The 22,277-nt window shown below is 48.8% G+C and overlaps 2 protein-coding genes across 4 annotated transcripts; one reads left to right on the plus strand and one right to left on the minus strand.

Moving 5' to 3' along the window:
• Window positions 1-2,104: 2,104 nt before the first annotated feature.
• FBXL15 (F-box and leucine rich repeat protein 15) lies at window positions 2,105-4,099 on the plus strand. Its single transcript, XM_081267239.1, has 4 exons — window positions 2,105-2,172; window positions 2,328-2,481; window positions 2,793-3,298; window positions 3,771-4,099. The coding sequence occupies exons 1-4, from the start codon at window positions 2,120-2,122 to the stop codon at window positions 3,958-3,960; spliced, it is 903 nt and encodes a 300-aa protein (XP_081123365.1). The 5' UTR covers window positions 2,105-2,119; the 3' UTR covers window positions 3,961-4,099.
• A 109-nt stretch (window positions 4,100-4,208) lies between these two features.
• CUEDC2 (CUE domain containing 2) lies at window positions 4,209-10,593 on the minus strand. Of its 3 annotated transcripts, none has more exons than XM_081267238.1 (9): window positions 10,439-10,593; window positions 6,105-6,191; window positions 5,628-5,771; window positions 5,475-5,536; window positions 5,260-5,333; window positions 4,993-5,175; window positions 4,800-4,861; window positions 4,641-4,701; window positions 4,209-4,548 (listed from the first exon to the last, which is right to left on the minus strand). In XM_081267238.1, the coding sequence occupies exons 2-9, from the start codon at window positions 6,176-6,178 to the stop codon at window positions 4,402-4,404; spliced, it is 807 nt and encodes a 268-aa protein (XP_081123364.1). In that variant the 5' UTR covers window positions 6,179-6,191; window positions 10,439-10,593; the 3' UTR covers window positions 4,209-4,401. The 3 variants fall into 3 exon arrangements, with proteins under 3 accessions (XP_081123364.1, XP_081123362.1, XP_081123363.1); XM_081267236.1 differs by having other exon boundaries at window positions 5,260-5,387; window positions 10,439-10,592; XM_081267237.1 differs by having other exon boundaries at window positions 5,260-5,387; window positions 6,105-6,188; window positions 10,439-10,575.
• Between the last annotated feature and the right edge of the window lie 11,684 nt (window positions 10,594-22,277).

Genomic DNA, 22,277 nt, shown 5'->3' on the forward strand with positions numbered 1-22,277 from the left:
GCCAACCTAGGACCCACCCTAGACGAGGGGGAGAGCGTAGGCACCCCCCCTCGTTTTGTTCGCCAGACCCTCACATGCCCCACAACACTTGTGTCCAGGTCCTCTCGTCCTCTGCCTCCTGAGCCACACGTAGGGCCCAGCTGCACACGCGTGTCCTGCTCCAGACCCCACGCGTGTCCCCAGGAGGCTGCCACATGACCTGTTACATGCCACACGCGCTCCCGCCCCCACGAGCACGGGGCCGAGCAAAGCACACGGTAGGGGTGTACACCGGACCCGCCCCCTAAACCCAGAAGATCAACTATGGAAGGGAGGTGAAGATACACGTCTTGAACCCTTCGTCGTCTCAGATTCAGGTGACCCAATCCTGACAACCCACCCAGGATGCGTGCGGAAGGAGGGATGTTAAGTCAGACTTCAGGAGGAACTTCCTCGCTACCTGAGTTAGTTATCCTTCCCTCCCAGGGGTAAGAGGTTAGATGGGATGACCTCGAGACTGGAAGAAGTGGAGGACAGGCACCCCTTGTGCCCTTTGCCCGGGTAGAAGGGGGTCTGGTTATTTTAAGAAAGAGCCTCACGAGTTACTATAGCAACTACTCCTCTTGGTTAGGCCAGGGAGAGCAGATGATGACCTCTAAAGGAAGGGGTCGGTTTGGGCAGTCAGGGGGAGCGAGGACGTGCGAGGCGGGGGCGCGCGGGGCTCACCGCGGGGAGGGGTGGCGCGGGTTCCGCGTGGTGCTGAAGGGGACAGCGCCAGATTTGTTGTAGTGCGCAGGCGCAGAGGTGCGAACAAAGCGGGGAGGGGGAGGAAGGAGGCGCGCGGCCGGAGGTGGTGCGCGCCCACATGGCTCTATCTTTGCAGAGATTGGTCCTCCCAGCTACCCTTTCCCTAAGGCTGAGGAAGAAAAGGAAGCAAGCCCATCACCCAACTTGACCCTCTTCTGGTCCTTTCCCGCTGCTGGCTTCTCCATTCTTGCTACATTGAGGGGTGACAGAGCGTGGAAGGGAATCTGGGAAAACCAGGATGTCTGGGTTGTCTACCCGTGTCTTGTCTGATCCTGACCAAGACGCTTTCTCTCCAGAACCTCGGTTTGCGCATCTTTAAAATGGAGTGATAGGACAGACCTGCCCACCTTGAAGAGATGCCCAAAGTCCTGATAAGATAGCGGATAGAAAGCAGTTTAAGTTATGTAGAGTCGGCTCTAGCGGTAGCACAAAAGGAGCGTGCAAACCTGAGTTCTTCACATGCCCCTTCACCTACCCCTTGGATGGTGAAGAAATCAAGAGATTTCCCCAGGATGGGAACTGAAACGATGACATGGGGATGTGGTAAAAGGGAAGCCTGGTGGCTGAGTTCAGAGCTGTGGATGGTCCTTGTGACACAGCGAGCCCAGCCCCAGATCCCACAATTAAGGCCAGCCAAGAAACAGTATCCCTGTGCTGAACTGAATACACATTTTTCTCAGGACTCTGAACTTCTAGAGAAAAAGAAAGGGTCTGAGCTGAATAGCGTCTCCTACGTCTCTCTAGGCAAAAACCCGGCCCACACTGTCTGGAAGTGGAAGAGGATGGGCAGTTTTGTACTTCACAGTTAACCAGGAATGAGAGGTTTGAATACGTTTGCTTAATAAAACGAAAAAATTCCAGCATCACACCATTTATTTGTTCTTTCAGTAGTTGTTAAGCACCTACTGCGTGTCAGTTTTCCCCCATTTTTTAAAGTCGCTAAATGCCACCAGAGGACCGAGAGGAGGTCCTCGGTAACCCGAGAGTCTTGGCTCCGCCCCTTCGGTTTTTGGCTTTTCCTGCTCCTTCCATCCCTACTTCACTTAGAGGCTGTTGCAGGCCCATGAAGAACGCAGAAACCAGTCTTCGTCCACCACTTCTCCAGTCTAGGGCTTTGAGCCCTTTGGCCGAGAAGGCGAGGTCTAATGTTACACCTTTAGTCTGTTTTCTCTCAGTTTCGGGGTCCAACCGGAAAGCTTTCAGAGACGATCCTCAGTGAGACGGCACTCGATTGAATCGGTCTGTTTCTACAGCCCAAAGAGGCGGGCTCGCCGCAGCAGCTCCAAGGCCAAAGCTAGAGTTTATGTTACTGCGCACGCGCACTAGACAACCGATGGAGCCACCAATGGAGCCGTCCGGAGGGGAGCAAGAACCCGGAGCCGTCAGGTACCGAGCACTGGAGGGGCCGAGGGAAGGAAGAGATGCCCAGGGGAGGGAGATGAGCCTGAGGGCAGCTAGGCTGGGCCTGAGGGCAGCTCTTGGGAACCCCGGTGCTGGAGCCTAACGGAGGCCCACCGATACCAATGCCTCTTTATCCTCAGACTCCTGGACCTGCCCTGGGAAGATGTGTTGCTCCCACACGTCCTGAACCGGGTCCCGCTGCGCCAGCTGCTTCGGCTGCAGCGCGTTAGCCGGGCCTTCCGTGCGTTAGTACAGCTGCACCTGGCCGGGCTGCGCCGCTTCGATGCCGCTCAGGTGAGCCCGGGGTCGAAGACCCGCCCCATTCTGGATACCAACCCCGCCTCGTCTCTAGCCCAGCCCCCAACTACGCTGTGCACCCTTCGGGGCCCCAGATGCAGCCAGGCCTGCCTGGGAAGCGATCCACGCAGCATGTAGTAGCCCCAAGGTATGAGTACTAGGTAGCGACTCAAAAGGGAGCGTGGCCTCTCTCCTGGAAGGGCAGGTGTCAAGCCAAAAGGGTTGTCAAGAAAGAACTCAGCGGCGGATAGGCAGCATCTGTCCCGCCCCCGGGACCAGCTGAGGGTCCGGTGCCTCTCCGTCTGCAGGTGGGTCCGCAGATCCCGCGGGCTGCATTGACCCGGCTACTGCGGGACGCCGAGGGGCTGCAGGAGCTGGCGCTGGCGCCGTGTCACGAGTGGCTATCGGACGAGGACCTGGTACCAGTGCTGTCACGGAATCCGCAGCTGCGGAGTGTGGCACTGGCCGGCTGCGGGCAATTGAGCCGCCGCGTGCTAGGAGCTCTAGCCGAGGGGTGCCCCCGCCTGCAGAGCCTGTCGCTTGCGCACTGTGACTGGGTGGACGGACTGGCGCTACGCGGCCTAGCTGACCGCTGCCACGTCCTGGAGGAGCTAGACCTCACTGCATGTCGTCAGCTCAAGGACGAGGCCATCGTGTACCTGGCGCAGAGACGCGGCGCCGGCCTCCGCAGCCTCTCGCTGGCGGTCAACGCCAATGTCGGGGATGCAGCAGTCCAGGAGTTGGCTCGGAACTGCCCTCAGCTCGAGCACCTCGACCTCACTGGCTGCCTCCGCGTCGGAAGCGACGGCGTCAGGTGCCTGGGGGTCGGTGAGGTGGGAGGAGGGTAAATCATTCAGCCTTGTGGGGGAGGAGTGGGCTTTAGTTGCCAAAGACCTGAGAGTTCTGGACCTTCCTGCTAACCAGGGCGCCCCCAATGTGAACAGAAAGGCCTCTAGGCGTGTCTACGCCAGAAAGCCCAGTTCAAAACTCTTGAGCTAGCATTAACACGTTGGGAGATTTCACACACAAAATCGCCTTCTGGTTTTTCTTCAACAAGGGGAAATCCTACAGTCCGGGGTGGAGCTGAGGAGCACATTCCCCCCTCCCCTTTAAGAGACAGCAAACCTCCAGTTGTTGGCCTGGAATGTTTGATCCCATTCAGGTCCTCTCCCTCGGATCGGAGAAAAAAAAATGTCCTGAGCTGCGGGGTGACCTGGAATTTGCTGGAGCCTGCAGAAGGCTGGATGCGTGCCTCCTGCCTCTAGCCTCTCCCCCTCCTTCCTCAGGACATTGGCGGAGTACTGCCCAGCACTACGCTCTCTGCGGGTGCGGCACTGCCACCACGTGGCTGAACCTAGCCTGAGCCGCTTGCGGAAGCGTGGTGTGGACATCGATGTGGAGCCTCCGTTGCACCAGGCCCTGGTGTTGCTGCAGGACATGGCGGGCTTCGCACCCTTTGTCAACCTGCAGGTTTGACCCTCCTGCCAGTGAGAGCACAGCTGGACTGTGTGGCTGGGCCTGACACTGAGCTGTAGGGAAAATGAACTGTGGAGACCTCTGGTGAGAGGCCAGTGCCCTGCCCCATCCTGGAACTTCAAATAAAGAGTTTTTGACTCTCTTTTGTCTGGTGCTGCCTTGTTGGACACAGGGAATGTAAGGTTGGGATAAAGGTCAGACAGGCTTAGTATTCCAGCCATGAGGCAAAAATGACCAGAATGCACTCACACCTTCCTTGGGCCATCTTTACTGTGCCCTTGGAGGCAGGTTTGAGAGTAGGTTAACACTGTGGAACAACAAAGTAGAGAAAAGGAAAAAGAAGGTGACAGGAGTAAGGGAGGCCCCTGTGTGGGGGGGTAGGGCTCCTGCATCCCTCTGGGATCTGAGCCTAGAAGGCTCCAGTAGAGTCCAGCAAGTGTCTCAGTGGAAGCGGTACTTCCTGGCCGGCTTGAGATTGATATATGTGGCCTTCATCTCTTCAGCCTCAGGGTTACGCACATCTTTGAATCGCTCTCCTTTGGTGCTCACCACCTGGTTGTCAATGTATCGGATCAGCTTCTTGGGGGCCTGTTGGGCAATCAGGCAATCAGGTAGTGAGTAGAAGAAGCCAGGAGTCAGTCTCCTGACTTCACATCCCTAGCTGCCCCCAACCCTCTTACCTCCTTGGGAGCCATGGGTCGGTGAATCTTCTGATCCTCTGCACTATCCACCATCATGTACCTGCCAAAAACTGGATGGCTGAAGCTCCTGCCACCCTAGGAAGACCCTTCTGCCGTGCCCTGCCCTGCCCAGCCCAGCCCAGCCCAGCCCAGGCTCACTTCTGTAAGATGAAGGACTTCAACTCATCTTTCTGGGGGCCCCTGAGGCGCCTAGGTAGGTCCTGTGGAGAGGAAAGGTCTCGTGTAGATCCAACGGCACCAGCAGGGAAAACAGATGGGAATGAGAAGGGGAGGGGCACTTAACAAGAAGCCTAGGCTGTGTGGGTGGGAGGACAGGGCTAGGATGGGATACCTGACTGGGGCCATCCCAGGCTGGAGACCCCTCTTCTTTCCCCTCTACCAGCATCTGCACAGCTTCTTCCAAGTCCCCCCGTGCTTTAGTCAGCACCCACTGGGCCTGCTCCATCGAACAGGTAGGGAACACCTCCAAGAGTACATCCACGCCCGGAAGCAGCTCCTCCTCAGTGCCAGCTGCCTGTGGGCACAAACATTGACAAGAGGCAGCACTTCCTCCTTTCCCACCCCAAGGTCCCTAATCAGTATCCTCCTCTACTAGTACCTCATCTTGGGTGTCCCCAGCAGCAGCAGGAGACCTGGCCTCTTCTTTGCGCTTTTCAGGCCGCTGCAAGGGCTCTGGGGAGATGGGAACCTGACCTTGGATACAAGAGCTCTGTGGTTGCAGGTTCTCTTAAAAGAGGTAGAGAGGGCATCAGGTTTACCAGGGGCGTGGGGGAAGGATTAGGAATCCCCCAAGTGTCTGAATCCCAGACTCACCTTTGTTCTTGGCATCACTCAGCTGCCCAGAGAGCTTCTTCATCATGTCCCCTATTGTGCCCCTAAAGGAAGAGGAAGGCAGTGAGAGGACTACTTTGCCTACCCCGCACAACCAGCCATTCCCCCATCCATTTAGCCCCTGCCAGGCCTTACCTGGGAATATGGGCAAAGCCAGGCACATAAGCCTCCATCATCTCGGTGAAGGCCTCCATATCAAAGTTCTCCTCTGATGGTCCTGAGGGGCCCAGCTCCTCCAGGACCCCAAGCACATAGGAGAAGATAACTTCATCCAAGCCACTGTAGGAAAAGGACAGGACAAGCCCCAGGTAGGACACTTTACACTTGTAGTACTCCCACCTAGCCTGAGACTCCAGCCTTTGGCTTCATAGGGTCTATGAGTTAGACCTCAATCCTTGAGGGCAGAGAGTATTCCCCTCCTCCTCAGAGTTTTGGTTTTCCATCCATCCAATAAAAGTAATGGCAAGATGACAGGTAAGGCCACCTCAGCAAATCTAAATCAGCCCTCCCCATCTCAGAAACACAGCCAAGTGCTTTCCACCCATCTTGCCACTGGTCAGGCCCCAGAGCACCGCCTGGCAGCCACAGCCTCAGCCCTGGCTGGTTCTCTACCTGAGGTCAGCCTCCGGGAGGTTTGTCTGGACAAACTCAAGGAGTGCTGCACTGACGATCCTCTCCAGCTCCATGATCTCTCCTCTTCTGAAGGGACACAAGACAAAGGATTACCAAGCCCTCTTATGCCTGCCCTCACTCACTGGGCCTGGGGCAGTGGCTCCTCCCTGCCCTCCTGCTATAGAACCATCTGTTGAGTTGTCCTCCCAGCTCCCCCAAACAGTCACAGCCCCTTCCACTACCCATGTCTACCACCTCCAGCTTAAGGCAGGACACAGCATTGTCTCCAGAAAGCTGCCCCACCACTCCCCAACCTTCAGCCCCCCATTTCTCCCCATCCCTCATACCATTCCCCAACAGCTAGCCCAGACCCTCTGGTAAAAAGTCAAGGTCTTAGGTCACATGCCTCCTGGCTGAGGAATCTCATAATTGAGGGAGCACTTGGCCCCCAAGTCCAACCACAAAGGGCTCCATTGTCTAGCCACCCACCCTCTGCACAAAGGGGCTTTTCTGGCTCTGGGACCTAAAAAGAAGGGAGAGTCTTTCATGGATTCTCTCTTGCCCAGACCCTGCCCTTCTAGCAGCCTGGCACTGTCTAGAAGACTTTGCATCCTCCTTCCCCAGGCTTACAGAGCCCCATAAGCCTGTAAGATCTGGCCCTTGCTCACCTCCCCAACCTCACCATCCCTCCTCACTCCTGCCCCACAGCCTCCTTACTGTTCCTCAAACCTGTTGAGCATCTTCCTGTCTATACCTATAGACATCTTTAAGGATCATGCCCTCACTTCCTCCAGAGCTTTGCTCAACTGTTAACCTCCTCAGAGAGATCTTCTACCAAAACTAGTTATTTTCCACAATACCCAACCCCTTACATGTTATTTTATGTTTATTTGCCTAATATCTGTCCTAGAGAATGTACTATAAACTCTAAGAGTAGAGGAACTGTCTTGATCACTGGTGTTAGACTCAGCACCTAGGAAAATGTTCACATTTAATGGGTACTCGGTAAATATTTGTTTACTTAGTTTGGCTCCATCTAAACACTTCTGACTCCCCAAAGACTATTTAGGAGTGAGAGACACAGAGGTAGTAAGGAATGGCTGCAGACCCAAAGGTCCAGATGTTAGTTCATCCTCCCATTTGGAAGGCTCAGAGATATCTCACCTTCCACCCACCCTAAACTCATATCTTCCCAAATTTGTTCATTTCCACTCCAAGCCACTTCCTCCTGTTTCACCAGCTCACACCACTCATTTTGCTGCAGAACATGAAACTTGGGGATTGCCCCTGATCTTGCCCTCTCTCACCCACATCTGTACTCACTAAGTCCTATCAAATCCAATGCTTTATTATTCTCCATCTATCCACTTCTCCCTCCAGTATGGCTTCTATTCCAACATTTTACTGGCATTTCTCAGGCTAAGGTTACTAGTTACTTTTTCAGGTTTCAGGTCTAGCCAAGTTGAACCATATGAGATTGCTAGTTTTGTCTGGTTCTGGGCTACCAAAAGAGAGAGCACTTTCTTATGGTTTCACCTAACATTTGCCCTTTTGATAACACCAGCTATGGTTTTTGATATATCCCATTCTCCTGTTTTCCTTCTATCTCTCTGGCCATTTCTTCCCTGGCTCCCTCTTTGCCCTCTTCTCTGCCACTCTTCTCAGGCTCACAGCCACTTCTCTCTCCTCACTCTGCACACCCTCCCTCTCTGGAAGATCTCACTGGGTCCACATTCTTAAGTACCAACTTTATGTCATCAATTCCCAAATGTCAAATCTCTAATCTAGTCTTCTCCAAGCTACAAACTTTTGTCTCTATCTCCATGATATGGCCAAGTGCATGTCTTACAGGCATCTCACACTTAACATGTCCCAAAATAACTTCTCCAGTTTTCTACTCCTTCAGGTCCATCCTCCCTAAATGTATGTATAGGCATGCAGCTATTCCTGCCACAGATCTGGAAATTATCCTTGACAGCATCTTACCCTTTACTTTCCTCTAGCCAGTTACGAAGCGCTGACCATTTTCTCTTTACACATCTACTTTTCTCCTTTCACTCTTGCTTTCAGAGAGGTTTCTAACCCTTCTCCCCACAGCAGTCCCTGGATCATGCCCCTCTACTCTGGCCTGCTTTCAGTTTGTGAACATTCAAGCCCCTGATCTTTTAGAACTGGTATGATTGCTACCATTTTATACCCTTGTTACAAACAACGTTTTTCCTTACATAGCAGGACCTTTCACAGCTGTGGTTAACAGATTATATGGACAATGTTTAATGTTTCTTACAGTTGTTTCATGAAGGCAGGGGCTATACACCCAGCTTATTCACCAGTACATATTCAGCACCCCCCATGAAGTAGGCACTCAATAAATATGTATTCACAGATGAAGAAAGTGAAGCTCAGTTAAGGTTTAAGTCCAGAGTTAGGTGTATAGCTCAGTGATAAAGCACTTGCCCTGGATTCAATTCCCAGTACCACCACCAAAAGAGAGAGGGAGACAGAAAGATTTAAGTCTTGGTCACCCCTAGTTTAGTGCCTGTTCTAAGGTCTACTTGGGATGGGGATATTAAGACTTCCAATTGAGTTGGGACAGGGCTACCATCTATGATCACAGTTGCCTGCTCCTTAATCAGTAACACAGAGCTGCTGTGAGAGCACAGGGTCACTTTGGAAAGTAGGAGTGAATAACTCACTTTACAAGGAAGATGCCTACTTCCTGCTTCAAAACTTTAGCCATGGGCCCCCAGGAATTGCAAGATAGCTCAGGCCAGGCATACCAGATCTCTTTGAGCAGCTTCTCTGAGGGGATGACCCTTCAGAGACTTATTACTCTCACTCCCTGGTTGCTATCAGCAGTCTGGCAACCTCTGTTGGACACACTCATGGCTGCTGCAGTAAAGTCCAGTTTCTAGGGAAAAAACTTCTCAGGGATATGTTTGATGTCTTTGGGTTTCTAACCAAGGTCTGGGGGTCAAGGAGTTGTTATTGGGAAACTCCTCATTTTCCCCAAATGAAGTCTTCTTTGCCTAAGCTTTTATCCTGGCTTGTTATTACTTCCTGGCGCGGGGGGGGGGGGTCCCAAATCAGGGACCAATGGTTGAAATGTGACTATTATCCTGTCCTAAGTTCTGCTTAAACACTTCTGATGATGGTAAAAAGTTGGCTTGGCACTTACGTATTGTTTACCAGGCATTGCTAAAAGCACTTTACGTGTATTAATTTTACATAATTCTCAAAATAATCCTAAAATGTAGACACTGAAATTATCCCATTTTACCTGAAAAGAAATAGAGGCACTGAGAGGTTATTTGCCCAAGGTCACAGAGCAAGCTAATGGCAGATTCACACCCAGTTAAGTCTGGCTCCAGAAGCCTCACTATTAACAACCACACCATCTCTCATGATGCCAGTGGTGTGGTTCAAGCCTGTATTATGATCCTCTCCTTCCTAACCAACTGTCTTGAGTATTTTAGAATCTCTGCTCACACCATTCTCCCTGCTCAGAACATTCTTTCCTCTGTCTCTTCAAGTCCCATTCTGCAGGACTCACTTCCTCTCTGCAGCCAACCCTGACTACCCCATCTTTCCTCCCCGATTTGGCTTCCAAGCGCCAGGCACAGGCCTGCCTGTTCCAGATGCTCAACAGAGATTCTCTTGGCAAGTTAGATTTGAGTAAGAAATACCATGCTGCTCCTTTGGGCTGCGGAGGTACTCAAAGTCGAGGGGAGCAGTCGCTGTGGGAGGAGGAATTCTGGACATCGGTGTGGAAGGAGTTCTGGGGAACTCAGAGAGGCAGCACCGGGGCATTTAGTACCGAGGTCTATCACTGCTTCTTCCAGCACCTACAAAGCCTTGCTCCTGGGGTCCTAGACCCATAACGAAGGCCCAGAAGATACTATTTTCGCCTGATCCCCAAGTCACGCCTTAAAGGAACCAAGGACATTGAGGGGAACAAGAGATTCCACCATCCACACTCAGATGGGTGCACAAACGAGTGGTGGGGGTGTGGGCGGGAGTGGTGCACAGGAAGTGGGATCGCAATGATGGCGGACCCTGGAAGCAAGAGCTCCCAGAACCCAATAGTGGGACACCGTAAGCGTCCCGAATAGTGGGCCTGAGGGCACAGGGATGGGGTTACAGCCTTGGGGGGACAAATGAAGGGGCAGGCCTGCACAAACTGGATGTGCCTTGCTACAGGCCACAGCGAAAATCAGAAATGGGAGTCTGGTGGCCCCGGGGAAGGTGCCGTGGGAGAACACGTAGGACGGCAACCTGGGTTATGCTCTCCGCGACTCTCCTAGCCCGGGGCCAGGGGCTGGAGGGGAAATCACCTGCTCCGTCGGGCGCCGCCAGCGATTTGTCCCGCGCGATGCAGCTCTCATCCCCCAGCCCCACCAACGAGATCAAAGGCGGGGCCTAGAGTGGTTCTCTTTCAGCAGTGCCGAGGTTGCCATTTTTGAGAAGGGCAAATTGCCCGTAACAGGGCGGAGCTTCGGGAACCTATTCTCAAGTGTCCCGGGGCTTGGGACCCGCTCCCGAGGCGGCCATTTTTGTTGCGGGAGGTCTTGTCAGTGGGTGGAGTCACAGTGGCAGGGACAGTAACCTGCCTTGTTCCTCGCGTCGTCAGCCCGAAACCCAGAACCTTTCTGTCACGCCTGTGTTCTTCCTATCCACCTTATTTCCTCGCCCCCAGGATCCCCACCCTGAAATCCTGTAGTTTTCCCCTTAGGACTTCCGTGTTTTTCCTGCCCTTCCACAGTCTTCGTGGCTCCCTGGTTGGATCTGGTGGCTCAACTATAAGGCCTGGTGTTCTTCCCCAAATCCCACAGTCTCCACCCCAGTTTCAAGCCCTGTCATTCAGTCAATTTTTAGGGACTGACTTCCCCACTTTGTCTTTCTGATCCTTTCCCAACAGCTATTTCTCCAATATCTCCCTGTGATTGGTGGTGGGGGTTACAGGATTTGGGGAAGGTGGTACACAGCAGATCCCCGTGGTGAGGGTGGATCTGAGCCCAGATCCAGGATGGCCTGCAGACTATACCCACCACCAGTGTCCTATGCCCATGTTGGCAGGGTTACTGATCTAGGACAGTACAGCTGCACGCTAGGACCCAGCAAGACCCCAGCTTCCTCTTTCTGTTCCTGTCTCCGCTTCCCCGGACTGCCCTGTGGGGAAGCCCACAGCCATCCCTTCCTGGGAACCTCAAAAGGGAAAGAGTTCCCTTAGACTGCGATTAGCTAGTCCATCCTAATCACCAAGAATGAGCCCCTTTCAGTGTTAGTCTCCTTGTAGGGTACAGAGGACTCTAAAGCTGTCCTTGCCCTCTGGGAGCTTATAGTCTAAGGGAGAAAGTCCCATCCTCTCCTCTCTCCTAGGGACAGGGCAGTGCCAAGATAAGGAGAAAAGGGATTACTGCTCAGGCTTACCACGCATATACCTTACCACAGACTCCCTCCTCCCCAGCAGGATCCTCTGGCTTCAGAGAAGAGCAGATTGTTGGTTATTGAGAGGGAACGAGGAAGGAGGAGGCAGGAGCATATTTGGCCTGGCTTCTCCCATAAAAACAGGGCCACTGCCAGCCTGAAGCTGCTGGGGTTAATGAGGGATGGGGCGACAGCCACTTTGAACTCTAACCAGACAGGCCCCTGGGAAGGGGGTGATGGGCACCCCTATCAGCCCTAGGCCTCTGCCAGCCCTTGCCTCCTCGTCCTCCACCCTCCTGTCCATTGCACAATGCTGATGACTAGCCCCTTACCACCCCGCCCCTTACCACCCCCATTCCCAAACTTTCAGGTTTCCTCAGTAGAGCTACCCCTAGTTCTGGGAGGAGACCCATACAGCTCTTTCTGATGCTGTGCTTTCCCCCTCCCCATCTCCTGATTCTTGGATATCAGAAAGAATTTCCTGAGTGTTTAGGGAAGTGTAATGGGAAAGCTCTCTCAGGAGGAACCCCCTCCATTTCCAATTCAAACTCTGGGAAGACCCAACTCTGTACAGCAGAGGGTCAGGTTCTGGAGTCCAAGGAGAGGGGCAGTGCCAAGGTAAGGAGAAAAGGAATTACTGCTCAGTCTTTTATTATTATCATTATCATTATTATTATTATTATTATTATTATTATTATTATTTAGTTGTAGATGGACACAATACCTTTATTTGTTTTTATTTTTATGTGGTGCGGGGGTTCGAACCCAGTGCCTCATGCATGCTAGGCAAGCGCTGTACCACTGAGCCACAACCCCAGCCCCACTGCTCAGTCTTACCACCCGAAGGTGGTAAGGAGAAAGGTGAAAAAGTTGGATCAAGGAGAGGGACCACCACCAACACAAGGACATACAAATTGCAGGGGGCGGGGAACTCCATGGAACCCTTGCCCTGCTTGGGATTCCGCAACTGTCCTGATCTTAAATCTCTGATTAGATCTAAGTCTCTCCATCCCCAAGAAGAGAGCTAACTCCGCTTGCCCTTAGAGTGCTGCTTCACACCACATAGAGAGAAGGAGGTGGAGTGATGCCTCCCCTTCGCATCCCTCAAATGAATTTTACCACCAGTGCCTGGGTGCAGGGTCCTCCTTGGCTGACAGGAAAAGCTAGGAACCTATGCTGAAGCTTCCCCTGGCATATCAATCCCCCACCATCTTGCCTTAGAATGAGGAATGGGACTTGAATTCAGCATCCAAGGCAGATGTTCCAGGCATTAAGAGCAGAGAAAGAACCAGCAGGCTGATCTCAAAGGGAGTGTGAGAGGGTACGGTCAGAGGATTAGATGAGAAAGGAGACCCTTGGAAGAATGGAAGGGGTCCCCGCTCTGGCTTGAGGTCAGAAAGGGCTCTCTGGGCAGGGTGCCTAACCCTCCCACACCTTCCTTCTTTCTCAGAAGAGCCGCATGGGGCGAGGATGGAGGAGCTGGGGCAGGGTGGGGGCCTTTTTAAGGAGCTCCTTCCCAGAGCCTGACTGCAGATCCAGCCCCAGAAACGCCAGAGAGGAGGCTTCATGGGTAAGTGCTGCCCTCTACTTGGGATTCATTGGGGCTGGGGTCAGGGCTGCCAGCCTGGCTTTCCTTCTTTCTCCAGGGATAGGCTGCACCTCTGCCCTGTGAGTGAGGACAGCACTCAGCTGTCGATTTAACTCTCCAGAAAATGAAAGTGTGTTTCAGGGAAATCTTTCAGCTATCCCAAACACTTAAAGATCTTCATTCAGATGGGAGGTGTGGGGAGCCATTCTGACACGTGATTGGGTGACTCCCGTTAAGGGCCTGAGGCGCTTTGGCTCTGTCGAAGCTTTCCCGACCCTTTCCTGATGAGAGAGCCCATCCGTGTGGGGGTGTGCCTGACCACTGACCCCGGGGACCCAATCACTGACCCTGACCTTGGAGTGCAGCCCCCCCTCAACCTTCATTGGATGGAATTCTCCCCTGAATCTCTTGTTCCCCAAATAAAAGGCTACTCCCCGGCGTGTTCGCTCTCTCTCTCTCTCCTGCTAGCCCTGAGTAATCCTCGCTGCCCTGCTGGGCGGCTAGAGGTGGGAACCAGAGAGGTGAGCCGTCTCGGACCTAGCAATATAAATAAGGTACTGTCTGTGTGTTTTATTTCAATCTCTTCTAACTAACTTTATGCCTAGAATCTCATTAATGAAACCACTGCGCAGGCCGCGTGGTAGAGGGAGGTTTTGTGGAAGCAGCATTTCTGAACTCCTATCTATCTTGGAGATCCCTATTGGCTCTGGAAGCCTCCCTGTTTGAAGATATACCCTTCTCAGAATACATATTCTGGCACTTTCCCCAGGCCCTCAACTCTTCAGCCAGGAGATGATATCTGGACTGGAGATGACAGGACTGAATATGTGAAACCCAGGCTCTGGGGGACAGAATCACTGCTATGGCCCTGAGCCCCCTCCCCTCATACCCTACTCCAGTTCCCAATGGAATTTGGGAACCATTGTCCATTTCCCTTGCTGTGATCTCCCATTTTCAGCTCCAAGCTCAGCATCCCTCAACCCTGAGTAGAAAGTATCTTGAGATTCCAGGTTCTACCCTGGGTCTCTACTTGCTCATATGGGGAAAAATTCTACTTGCTTGTACGGGGAACAATTCATACAAGGGAGCATGGGAGGATAGCATGCAGGCAGAGAGAACTTTGGCCACTTGGCTCTGAGAACTGAATTCCATAGGCCGTGAGCTCTAGAAAATGCCCTAGGTACTCAGTTCTGGTGCCCGGCTGTGCCACACCATCAATGCCAAGACCATGGGGGTATATATGGCTCCAGCTCACACCATTCCAGACAAGTGCTCTTGTAGGCACCCATCCTGTCCACTGACTAAATCTTATTAACTGTAACTTGGTCTACATTTCTACTCAAAGATTCAATGACTCTCCAAGTCTTTTTACCGTTAACGTCTTGAATGGTATGACCTCCACTTAGCTTTGGAGCCTAATCTTCCATTGCTGTTGCCCTCCAATAAGACTGCTGCTTTCTGCTCCTGCCAACATGCTTTTATTCCTGCTGGACCCTTCCTTAGTTTTTGAGATGCTTCTTTCCCATTGTTATCTGTTGGAATCCTATATATATCCTTCAAATCCCCTCTTAGATGTCTTTTCAATAAGCTTCTTTCAGGTTGGGGTTGTGGCTCCATGGTAGAGTGCTTGCCTAGCATGTGTGAAGCACTGGGTTCAATTCTCAGCACCACATATAAATAAATGAATAAAATAAAGTCCATCAACAACTATATATATATATATATATATATATATACACACACACACACATACACACACATATATATACATATATATATACATACATATATACATACATACATATATACATACATACATATATACATATATACATACATATATACATATATACATACATACATATATACATATATACATACATACATACATATATACATATATACATACATACATACATATTTAAAACAAGAAGCTTCTTTCTTTCAACTCCCCAACAGAAAGCAAATTACCCACACTCCTCCCCAGTAATGCTGGGTTCAGGAGCCCCCTACCTCATAGTATTTACCCCAGTGTTCTGCAAATAGTAGTTCCTTAATAAATGTTCCTTTTGTTTGTTGAGTGTGTCTCATGTGTGAAGAGACGATCTGACCTAGACGTTAAGACCTATCAGATACAATCTTGGTACATTCTCAATGTATAACTGGGTAAGTTGTTAATATCTATGGCTTCAATTTCCTCATCTGTAAGTGGAAATAATAGTTATGTGTACATCGAAGTTTTGTGAATTTTAAACTTAATGAATTGGTAATTTCTGCATGGAACTTAAGCATAGTTGGTACATAGAAGTTCTCAGTGTGTGAGGTTATGATTCTTATTCTTTTCCCTTAAGTAGAATGGGAGCTATCCAAAGGTAAGGGCAGTTGTGGCCTGGAGTAGGGCTTGAAATTTGTCAGTCAGGTCTTCCATGCTCGGCTGAGTAAGTCTGGGTCAAGACTAGCAGGATGAGACCATCAGGATCTGTTGAGAGCTACAGCCAAAGGGGCCCCAGCAAACTTCCAGCTGCCAGCAAACTCCCAGCTGCCAGCTGATGATTGGCTCACAGAGGCCCTAGCAAACTTCTAGCTGCCAGCTGATTGGCTCCTCTGCAGTGATGCTCATTGGGCTGTTTCCCCGCCCTTTCAGACCACGGAGCTGCTCATTGGGGGACCTTTTTTGGCTCCGCCCACGTGACCCAGCCAATCTGCCTCAAGAGCAGGAGGAGTGGGGGGAGGGGTTGAGAGGCTTGTGGGAAGCCGGTGGTGGCAGTTGGGCTCTGAAGGTTTTTCCTGAGGAGCTGTTTTGTTTGGCGTGTGTGGTTCTAAAAATAAAGTTAGTTTCTTTTGACAAGTGGCTCCTGAATTGTGCCCAGCCAGACTGCGGCATTTGGTGGGCCGCACGGGGAACGACTGAGGGTAAGTGATAAGGTAAACTGCTCGCCCCTGAGGGCAGGGCGAGAGGATGGGTAGCCATTTTAAGATTCTTCTTTTGTTTTGTTTCACTTTTGTTTTAAGTTGCCTGTCACTGGAGATGAGTGAGACGGAAGAAAAACCACTCACATCTGAGGAAGAACTATTTGCGTCTGAGGAACAGATAGGGAGAAAGGACGCATGGACATTTCAGGAGGATAGAAAGGCTGATATAATGATTTTGTGTGGTTCCATTTTTATTTCATTTTGTCTCGGTTTTGTTTGGTGTTATCTTGTTGGGTTGTATTATAGTAGAAATATGGGATCAGAAATTAGTAAAAAACAAACCGAAAGAGTGTTAAGTAAATTGTTAGAGGAAGGAGGCATCCCAGTAAAATCAAGAGCAGTTTGGGCTGGGGATGTGGCTCAAGCGGTAGCGTGCTCGCCTGGCATGCGTGCGGCCCGGGTTCGATCCTCAGCACCACATACCAACAAAGATGTTGTGTCCGCCGAGAACTAAAAAATAAATATTAAAAATTCTCCCTCTCTCTCTCTCCCTCCTCTCTCACTCTCTCTTTAAAAAAAAAAAAAAAGAGCAGTCAGGGCATACGTTGATACAATACAAAAATGTAGCCCATGGCTTTTTTTTTTTTTTTTTTTAAAGAGAGAGTGAGAGAGGAGAGAGAGAGAGAATTTTTAATATTTATTTTTTAGTTCTCGGCGGACACAACATCTTTGTTGGTATGTGGTGCTGAGGATCGAACCCGGGCCGCACGCATGCCAGGCGAGCGCGCTACCACTTGAGCCACATCCCCAGCCCCTCCCATGGCTTTTTAAGGAGGAGTTGTTAAATATATCACAATGGAACCATCATGGTGAAGATTTAAAAAGAATAGAAAAGAAAAGCCCAGGAACTCTGCCAGTTGGCACATTGACATTGTGGGCGTTGGTATCTGGTTTGCTTAGTCCAAAGCCTTCAGTTCAGACAAAGGTAGAGGAAGGAGAAGACATAAAAGAGAAGGTCTCTCAAGTTAGTCAGAAAGAGGAAAAGATTCAAGTAAAAGAGGTCTTTCGAGCTAGTCAGATAGAGGAAGAAAGCTTAGAGCAGAAAAAGCCATCAGGGGAAAAATTATAACAGGAGACTGCTACTAACACCTTTCTATCACCAGAAGGTGTAAGTGTCCAACCAACAGCGCCACCTCCATATGCTGGGAAGCCCCCAACCCCCACAGTTGATAGATGGGACCCTGAGAAAGGACCTCAAAGATTACCATGCCCTGTATTTTAACAGGCAGGAGGGCAACGAATTCACCGTGCTCTAGATTTCAAAACAGTGAAGCAGCTAAAAGAAGCTATAACAACCTATGGTCCTCAAGCACCCTTTACTGTAAACATGGTCGAATCCATTACCAACTTGAACATGACGCCAGCAGATTGGGCTAGTATGTGTAAAGCTGTGCTAAATGGAGGGCAATATTTGTTATGGAAGGTTGCCAATGAGGAATTTTGCACAGAGACGGCTAGGTGAAATGCAGCAGCCGGTTATCCTCAGAGAAATCTAGATATGTTGTTAGGAAAGGGACCTTATGAGGATCAGCAGCAACAAATTGCATATGATCCTGGCATATACATACAAATTTCTGTAGATGTGGTTAGGGCATGGAAGACTTTACAAGGACATGGAGGTTTACAAGGTCAATTATCTAAGGTAATACAAAGAGCTAATGAACCTTACGCTGAATTTGTAGATAGGCTTATTCAAACAGCTACCAGAGTTTTGGGGAATACAGAACAAGCAATGCCATTAATAAAACAACTGGCTTATGAGCAAGCAAATTGTTGGTGCAGAGAAGTCATTAGACCATGGAAACATGAAGATTTAAACACATATATTAAATTATGTAGAGACATTAATGAACAAGGGCAAGTCTTGGCAGCTGCAGTACAACAGGCTTTAGATGCCAGGCCAAAAACATGCTACAATTGTGAACAAACAGGACATTTTAAAAGGAATTGCCCCATAGGAGGAAGGTTTAACAAAACTAGGTATCAAAGGAGTAGAATACCGTGTGACCTTTTTACCACAAGTTAATCTTGGAGTCAATCCTAGAGGACTGATACCTAACCATATTTGGAAGATGGACATTACACATTTGCCAGAATTTGGAAAATTAAAATATTTGCATGTTACAGTTGATACTTCTTCCGGATTTTTGATGGGCTCCCTTCATGCCGGAGAAAAAACTAAAGATATTATAGCTCATTGCTTACAAAATTTTGCCACTGTGGGTGTTCCAAAACAGTTAAAAACAGATAATGGCCCTGGTTATACTTCTACCTCTTTTAAACAATTTTGCTCATCATTTGGCATTACTCATATAACAGGAATCCCATACAGTCCACAGGGACAAGGCACAGTTGAAAGAGCTCATCAAACTATTACAATGTACTTATTAAAGCAAAAAGAGGGAATTGGGAAGGGGTATATATCCCCCAAAGATAAACTTAAAATAACCCTTTTTACTCTAAACTTTTTAAATTTGAATTCATCAGGGCTTAGTGCTGCGGAAAGGCATATGTGTCCAAAAAATGTACATAAGCCCAAGGTACTTTGGAAGGATATTCTAACAGGACAATGGAAAGGTCCTGACCCAGTAATTGTCTGGAGTCAGGGGTCTGTTTGTGTGTTTCCACAGGGAGAACAGCAGCCAATTTGGATTCCAGAAAGATTAACTAAAGCGATTTCTACAAACCAAAAAGAAGATGATTTGGCTCAAATCCATAACAACTGATATCCAAAACTCCAGTTTGGCTATTCTTACATCTGCGACAGAACCAGGATGCTTTTTTCAATATCTATTTTATTATTACCCTTTCCCACATCATGAAGTTCTATTTTGTTTTTTGAGCTCATACAGACCTAGGTTAATGTTTTGCTGATCAGTTCTATTTTTTGACTATAGAGTTTTTAAACGTTGCAATGGAGATTTCACCTGTAAAAAGTTATAAGGCCTTTACTATTATGTTATGTGTTGTATGTATTATATTATGTGTGCACACTTGTGTTTTGTGTTATATGTTTGAATGTACGTATGTCCATATATCATATATGATGAGCGCTCATGAAAAAATGGATCCAAATTTTTTTTTATTCACGTGATTTAAATGGTTTAATTTAAATTGGGTAAACAGCTGTTGAGGATTGTTTTAATATGTGAACAAAAAAGGAGGTTAACAGATCTGTTTGTTTACTTTCACCTTTCCTTTTCATTATATTTAATAATTCTGTTCAGGATAATGTAAATTGTTCAGAAAATTGTTTTCTTTTAGTGCCTTCTGGAATGTTACATAATTTTTTCTTTAGCCATTATTGCCAGAATTCCTATCTTCATCCCAGTGCCAATGAAGACAAAGATAAAACCAATCTACAGCTTCTGCAATAGCTATCACTGAACAGCTTGCAGAACTTGCCTGGACTATGTATCACTTGTATGCATTGTGAACTCACTTGTATGCATTGTGAACTATCTGTTGGTGCAGCGACTTGTGGTAGTGTTGGGGTATTTTTGCTGATGGTGTCATTGGTGGTACAATTTTTCCAAAAGGAGCCGTCAGTTGGCTTGGTGTATCTTCCTCCCTTCTGCTTGTGATGGTCGTTCAGCTAAAATTTGGGAGCCAACAGAGGTGAGGCAAAGAACCTCACCCCCCCGCTGGTACAAAGGCCTATCCACAGGTGTGGCTGTATGCTGGACCGGTAGTCAATGACAGGTAAGATCCAATTGCAATGGTACCAACCTAAGACAGGAGGCTGACGCCTTGAGGTCAGCTCATCCGATGACGGGTAAGAACCATATGTAGTATTGGACAACCTAAGGCAGGCATGGTCCCTAAGCCACATGCTTGTTGTTTAAACAGAGAGGGGGAGATGTTGAGAGCCACAGCCAAAGGGGCCCCAGCAAACTTCCAGCTGCCAGCTGATGATTGGCTCACAGAGGCCCCAGCAAACTTCTAGCTGCCAGCTGATTGGCTCCTCTGAGGTGATGCTCATTGGGCTGTTTCCCCGCCCTTTCAGACCACTGAGCTGCTCATTGGGGGACCTTTTTTGGCTCCACCCACGCGACCCAGCCAATCTGCCTCAAGAGCAGGAGGAGTGGGGGGGGGGTGTTGAGAGGCTTGTGGGAAGCCAGTGGTGGCAGTTGGGTTCTGAAGGTTTTCCTGAGGAGCTGTGTGGTGTGGTGTGTGTGTTCTAAAAATAAAGTTCGTTTCTTTTGACAAGTGGCTCCTGAATTGTGCCCAGCCAGACTGCGGAATTGAAATTTGTCAGTCAGGTCTTCCATGCTCGGCTGAGTAAGTCTGGGTCAAGACTAGCAGGATGAGACCATCAGGATCAGCACTTGGTAACCCAGGCTGAGATCTGGGAGCTCTGGATTCCCACCTATTATTGTATGACCATGTGTGAATCACTCCCTCACTCAGGCCCTACTTTCCTGGCATAATGTAAATTTAGAGGGTTGAAGCATATGAACAGCAAAGTGTTTTATGAGTTCTGCACTTCTAAGGGTTAAGTTCAAAGAAAAGATCAAACAAGAAAGCATTCAGGTTTCCTGCAGGCTTTACATCCACAGGGCTGGGAGTGAGGTGGGATGCTGGATTGCACTGAGGAGCAGCACCTCTTTCTAAAAGCTTGTAGTCAGGGTCCTTCCTCCCTTACCTTGGCTGGGGATAGGGGTAAATTTGTGTGCAGCCAGGGGCATTTCTGAGACTAAGTAGAAGACAGGGAGGAATATCTATGAGCAATGTAGATCCTCAAAGATGGGGAGAAATGCTGGGGATATAGCTCAGTTGATAAAATGCTTGCTTTTCATGCACATCACCCTGCGTTCAATCTCTAGCACCACACAAACACACACACACAAAAAAAAGTGTGTGGGGGGGATTGAGAACCTACAAGTATCTGGACCCAAGAAGACAGAGAAGGAAGGGAATACAAACCACAGCTTAATGGTGTGAGGCTCACCATTTTTTGAAACCTGAATTGTTTAAAAAAGGGATTTGAGGAGCTGGGGTTGTGGCTCAGTGGTAGAGCGCTCACCTCACACGTGAGAGACCCTGGGTTCAATCCTCAGCACCACATAAAAGAAAGAAATAAACAAAATAAAGATATTGTGTCCATGTATAACTAAAATATATATATATATATATATATATATATATATATATATATATATAATAAAGGAATTTGAAAAGGCTTACCAACATGCAAACAATTCTCCAAGCTTAGAAAAATCAAAGCAGGCTGGGCATGGTGGTACATTCCTATAATCCCAGTGGCTCTGGAGGCTGACTCAGGAGGCTGATGCAGTAGGATAGGATCACAATTTCAAAGCCAGCATCAGCAATTTAGCTAGGTCCTAAGCAACTAAGTGAAACCCTGTTTTGAAATAAAATATAAAAAAGGGCTGGCGCAACTAAGTGAAACCCTGTTTTGAAATAAAATATAAAAAAGGGCTGGCGCAACTGGAGTTATAGCTCAGTGGTAGAGCACTTGCCTCGCACATATGAGGTACTGGGTTCCATCCTCAGCATCACATAAAAAATAAATAAAACAAACAAATAAATAAAATGAAGATTTTTGTGTCCATCTTTTTTTTTAAGAGAGAGAGAATTTTTAATATTTTAATATTTAATATTTAATATTTTAATATTTTAATATTTATTTATTTATTTATTTTAGTTTTCGGCGAACACAACATCTTTTTCGCATGCCAGGCGAGCCCGCGAGGGCGCTACGGCTTGAGCCAGTCCCCAGCCAGCCTTGTGTCCATCTTTTAAAAAAACTTTTTTTTTAAAGGGTTGGGGATGTGAATCAGTGGTTGAGTGCCTCCAGATTCAATCCCTAGGACCCACCTCGCTTCCCAAAATAAATTAAAGCAGCCAGGTACAGTGGTGCATGCCTGTAATTTCAGCAAGTTGGGAGGCTGAGGCAAGAGGATTGCAAATTAAAGGATAGCTTCCGCCATCTTAGCAAGACCCTGTCTCCTGGATTCAGTTCCCACTACCAAAGTATCAGTGACCTAGGTATGTAGTACCTCTATTTTTTAAAACTCCTTTTTAAAAAAAAAAATTTTTTTTAGTTGTAGATGGACACAATACCTTTATTTTATTTATTTATTTTTATGTGGTGCTGAGGATTGAACTAGTGCCTCCATGCATGCTAGGCAAGCGCTCTACCACTGAGCCCCAGCCCCAGC

Source organism: Spermophilus citellus, assembly GCF_964194105.1.
Source record: "Spermophilus citellus genome assembly, chromosome: 15".
NCBI classification, from domain to species: domain Eukaryota; kingdom Metazoa; phylum Chordata; class Mammalia; order Rodentia; family Sciuridae; genus Spermophilus; species Spermophilus citellus.

Excerpts from the sequence above, each read along its gene's own strand:
- CUEDC2 (XM_081267236.1), bottom strand. The coding sequence starts at position 6,178 with ATGGAGCTGGAGAGGATCGTCAGTGCAGCACTCCTTGAGTTTGTCCAG. Across the intron at positions 5,537-5,627 it reads GGCTTTGCCCATATTCCCAG|GGGCACAATAGGGGACATGA; the intron begins GTAAGGCCTGGC and ends CTCTTCCTTTAG. Across the intron at positions 4,862-4,992 it reads CCTGGGATGGCCCCAGTCAG|GACCTACCTAGGCGCCTCAG; the intron begins GTATCCCATCCT and ends TCCTCTCCACAG.
- FBXL15 (XM_081267239.1), top strand. The coding sequence starts at position 2,120 with ATGGAGCCACCAATGGAGCCGTCCGGAGGGGAGCAAGAACCCGGAGCC. Across the intron at positions 2,173-2,327 it reads CAAGAACCCGGAGCCGTCAG|ACTCCTGGACCTGCCCTGGG; the intron begins GTACCGAGCACT and ends CTTTATCCTCAG. Across the intron at positions 3,299-3,770 it reads GTCGGAAGCGACGGCGTCAG|GACATTGGCGGAGTACTGCC; the intron begins GTGCCTGGGGGT and ends CTCCTTCCTCAG.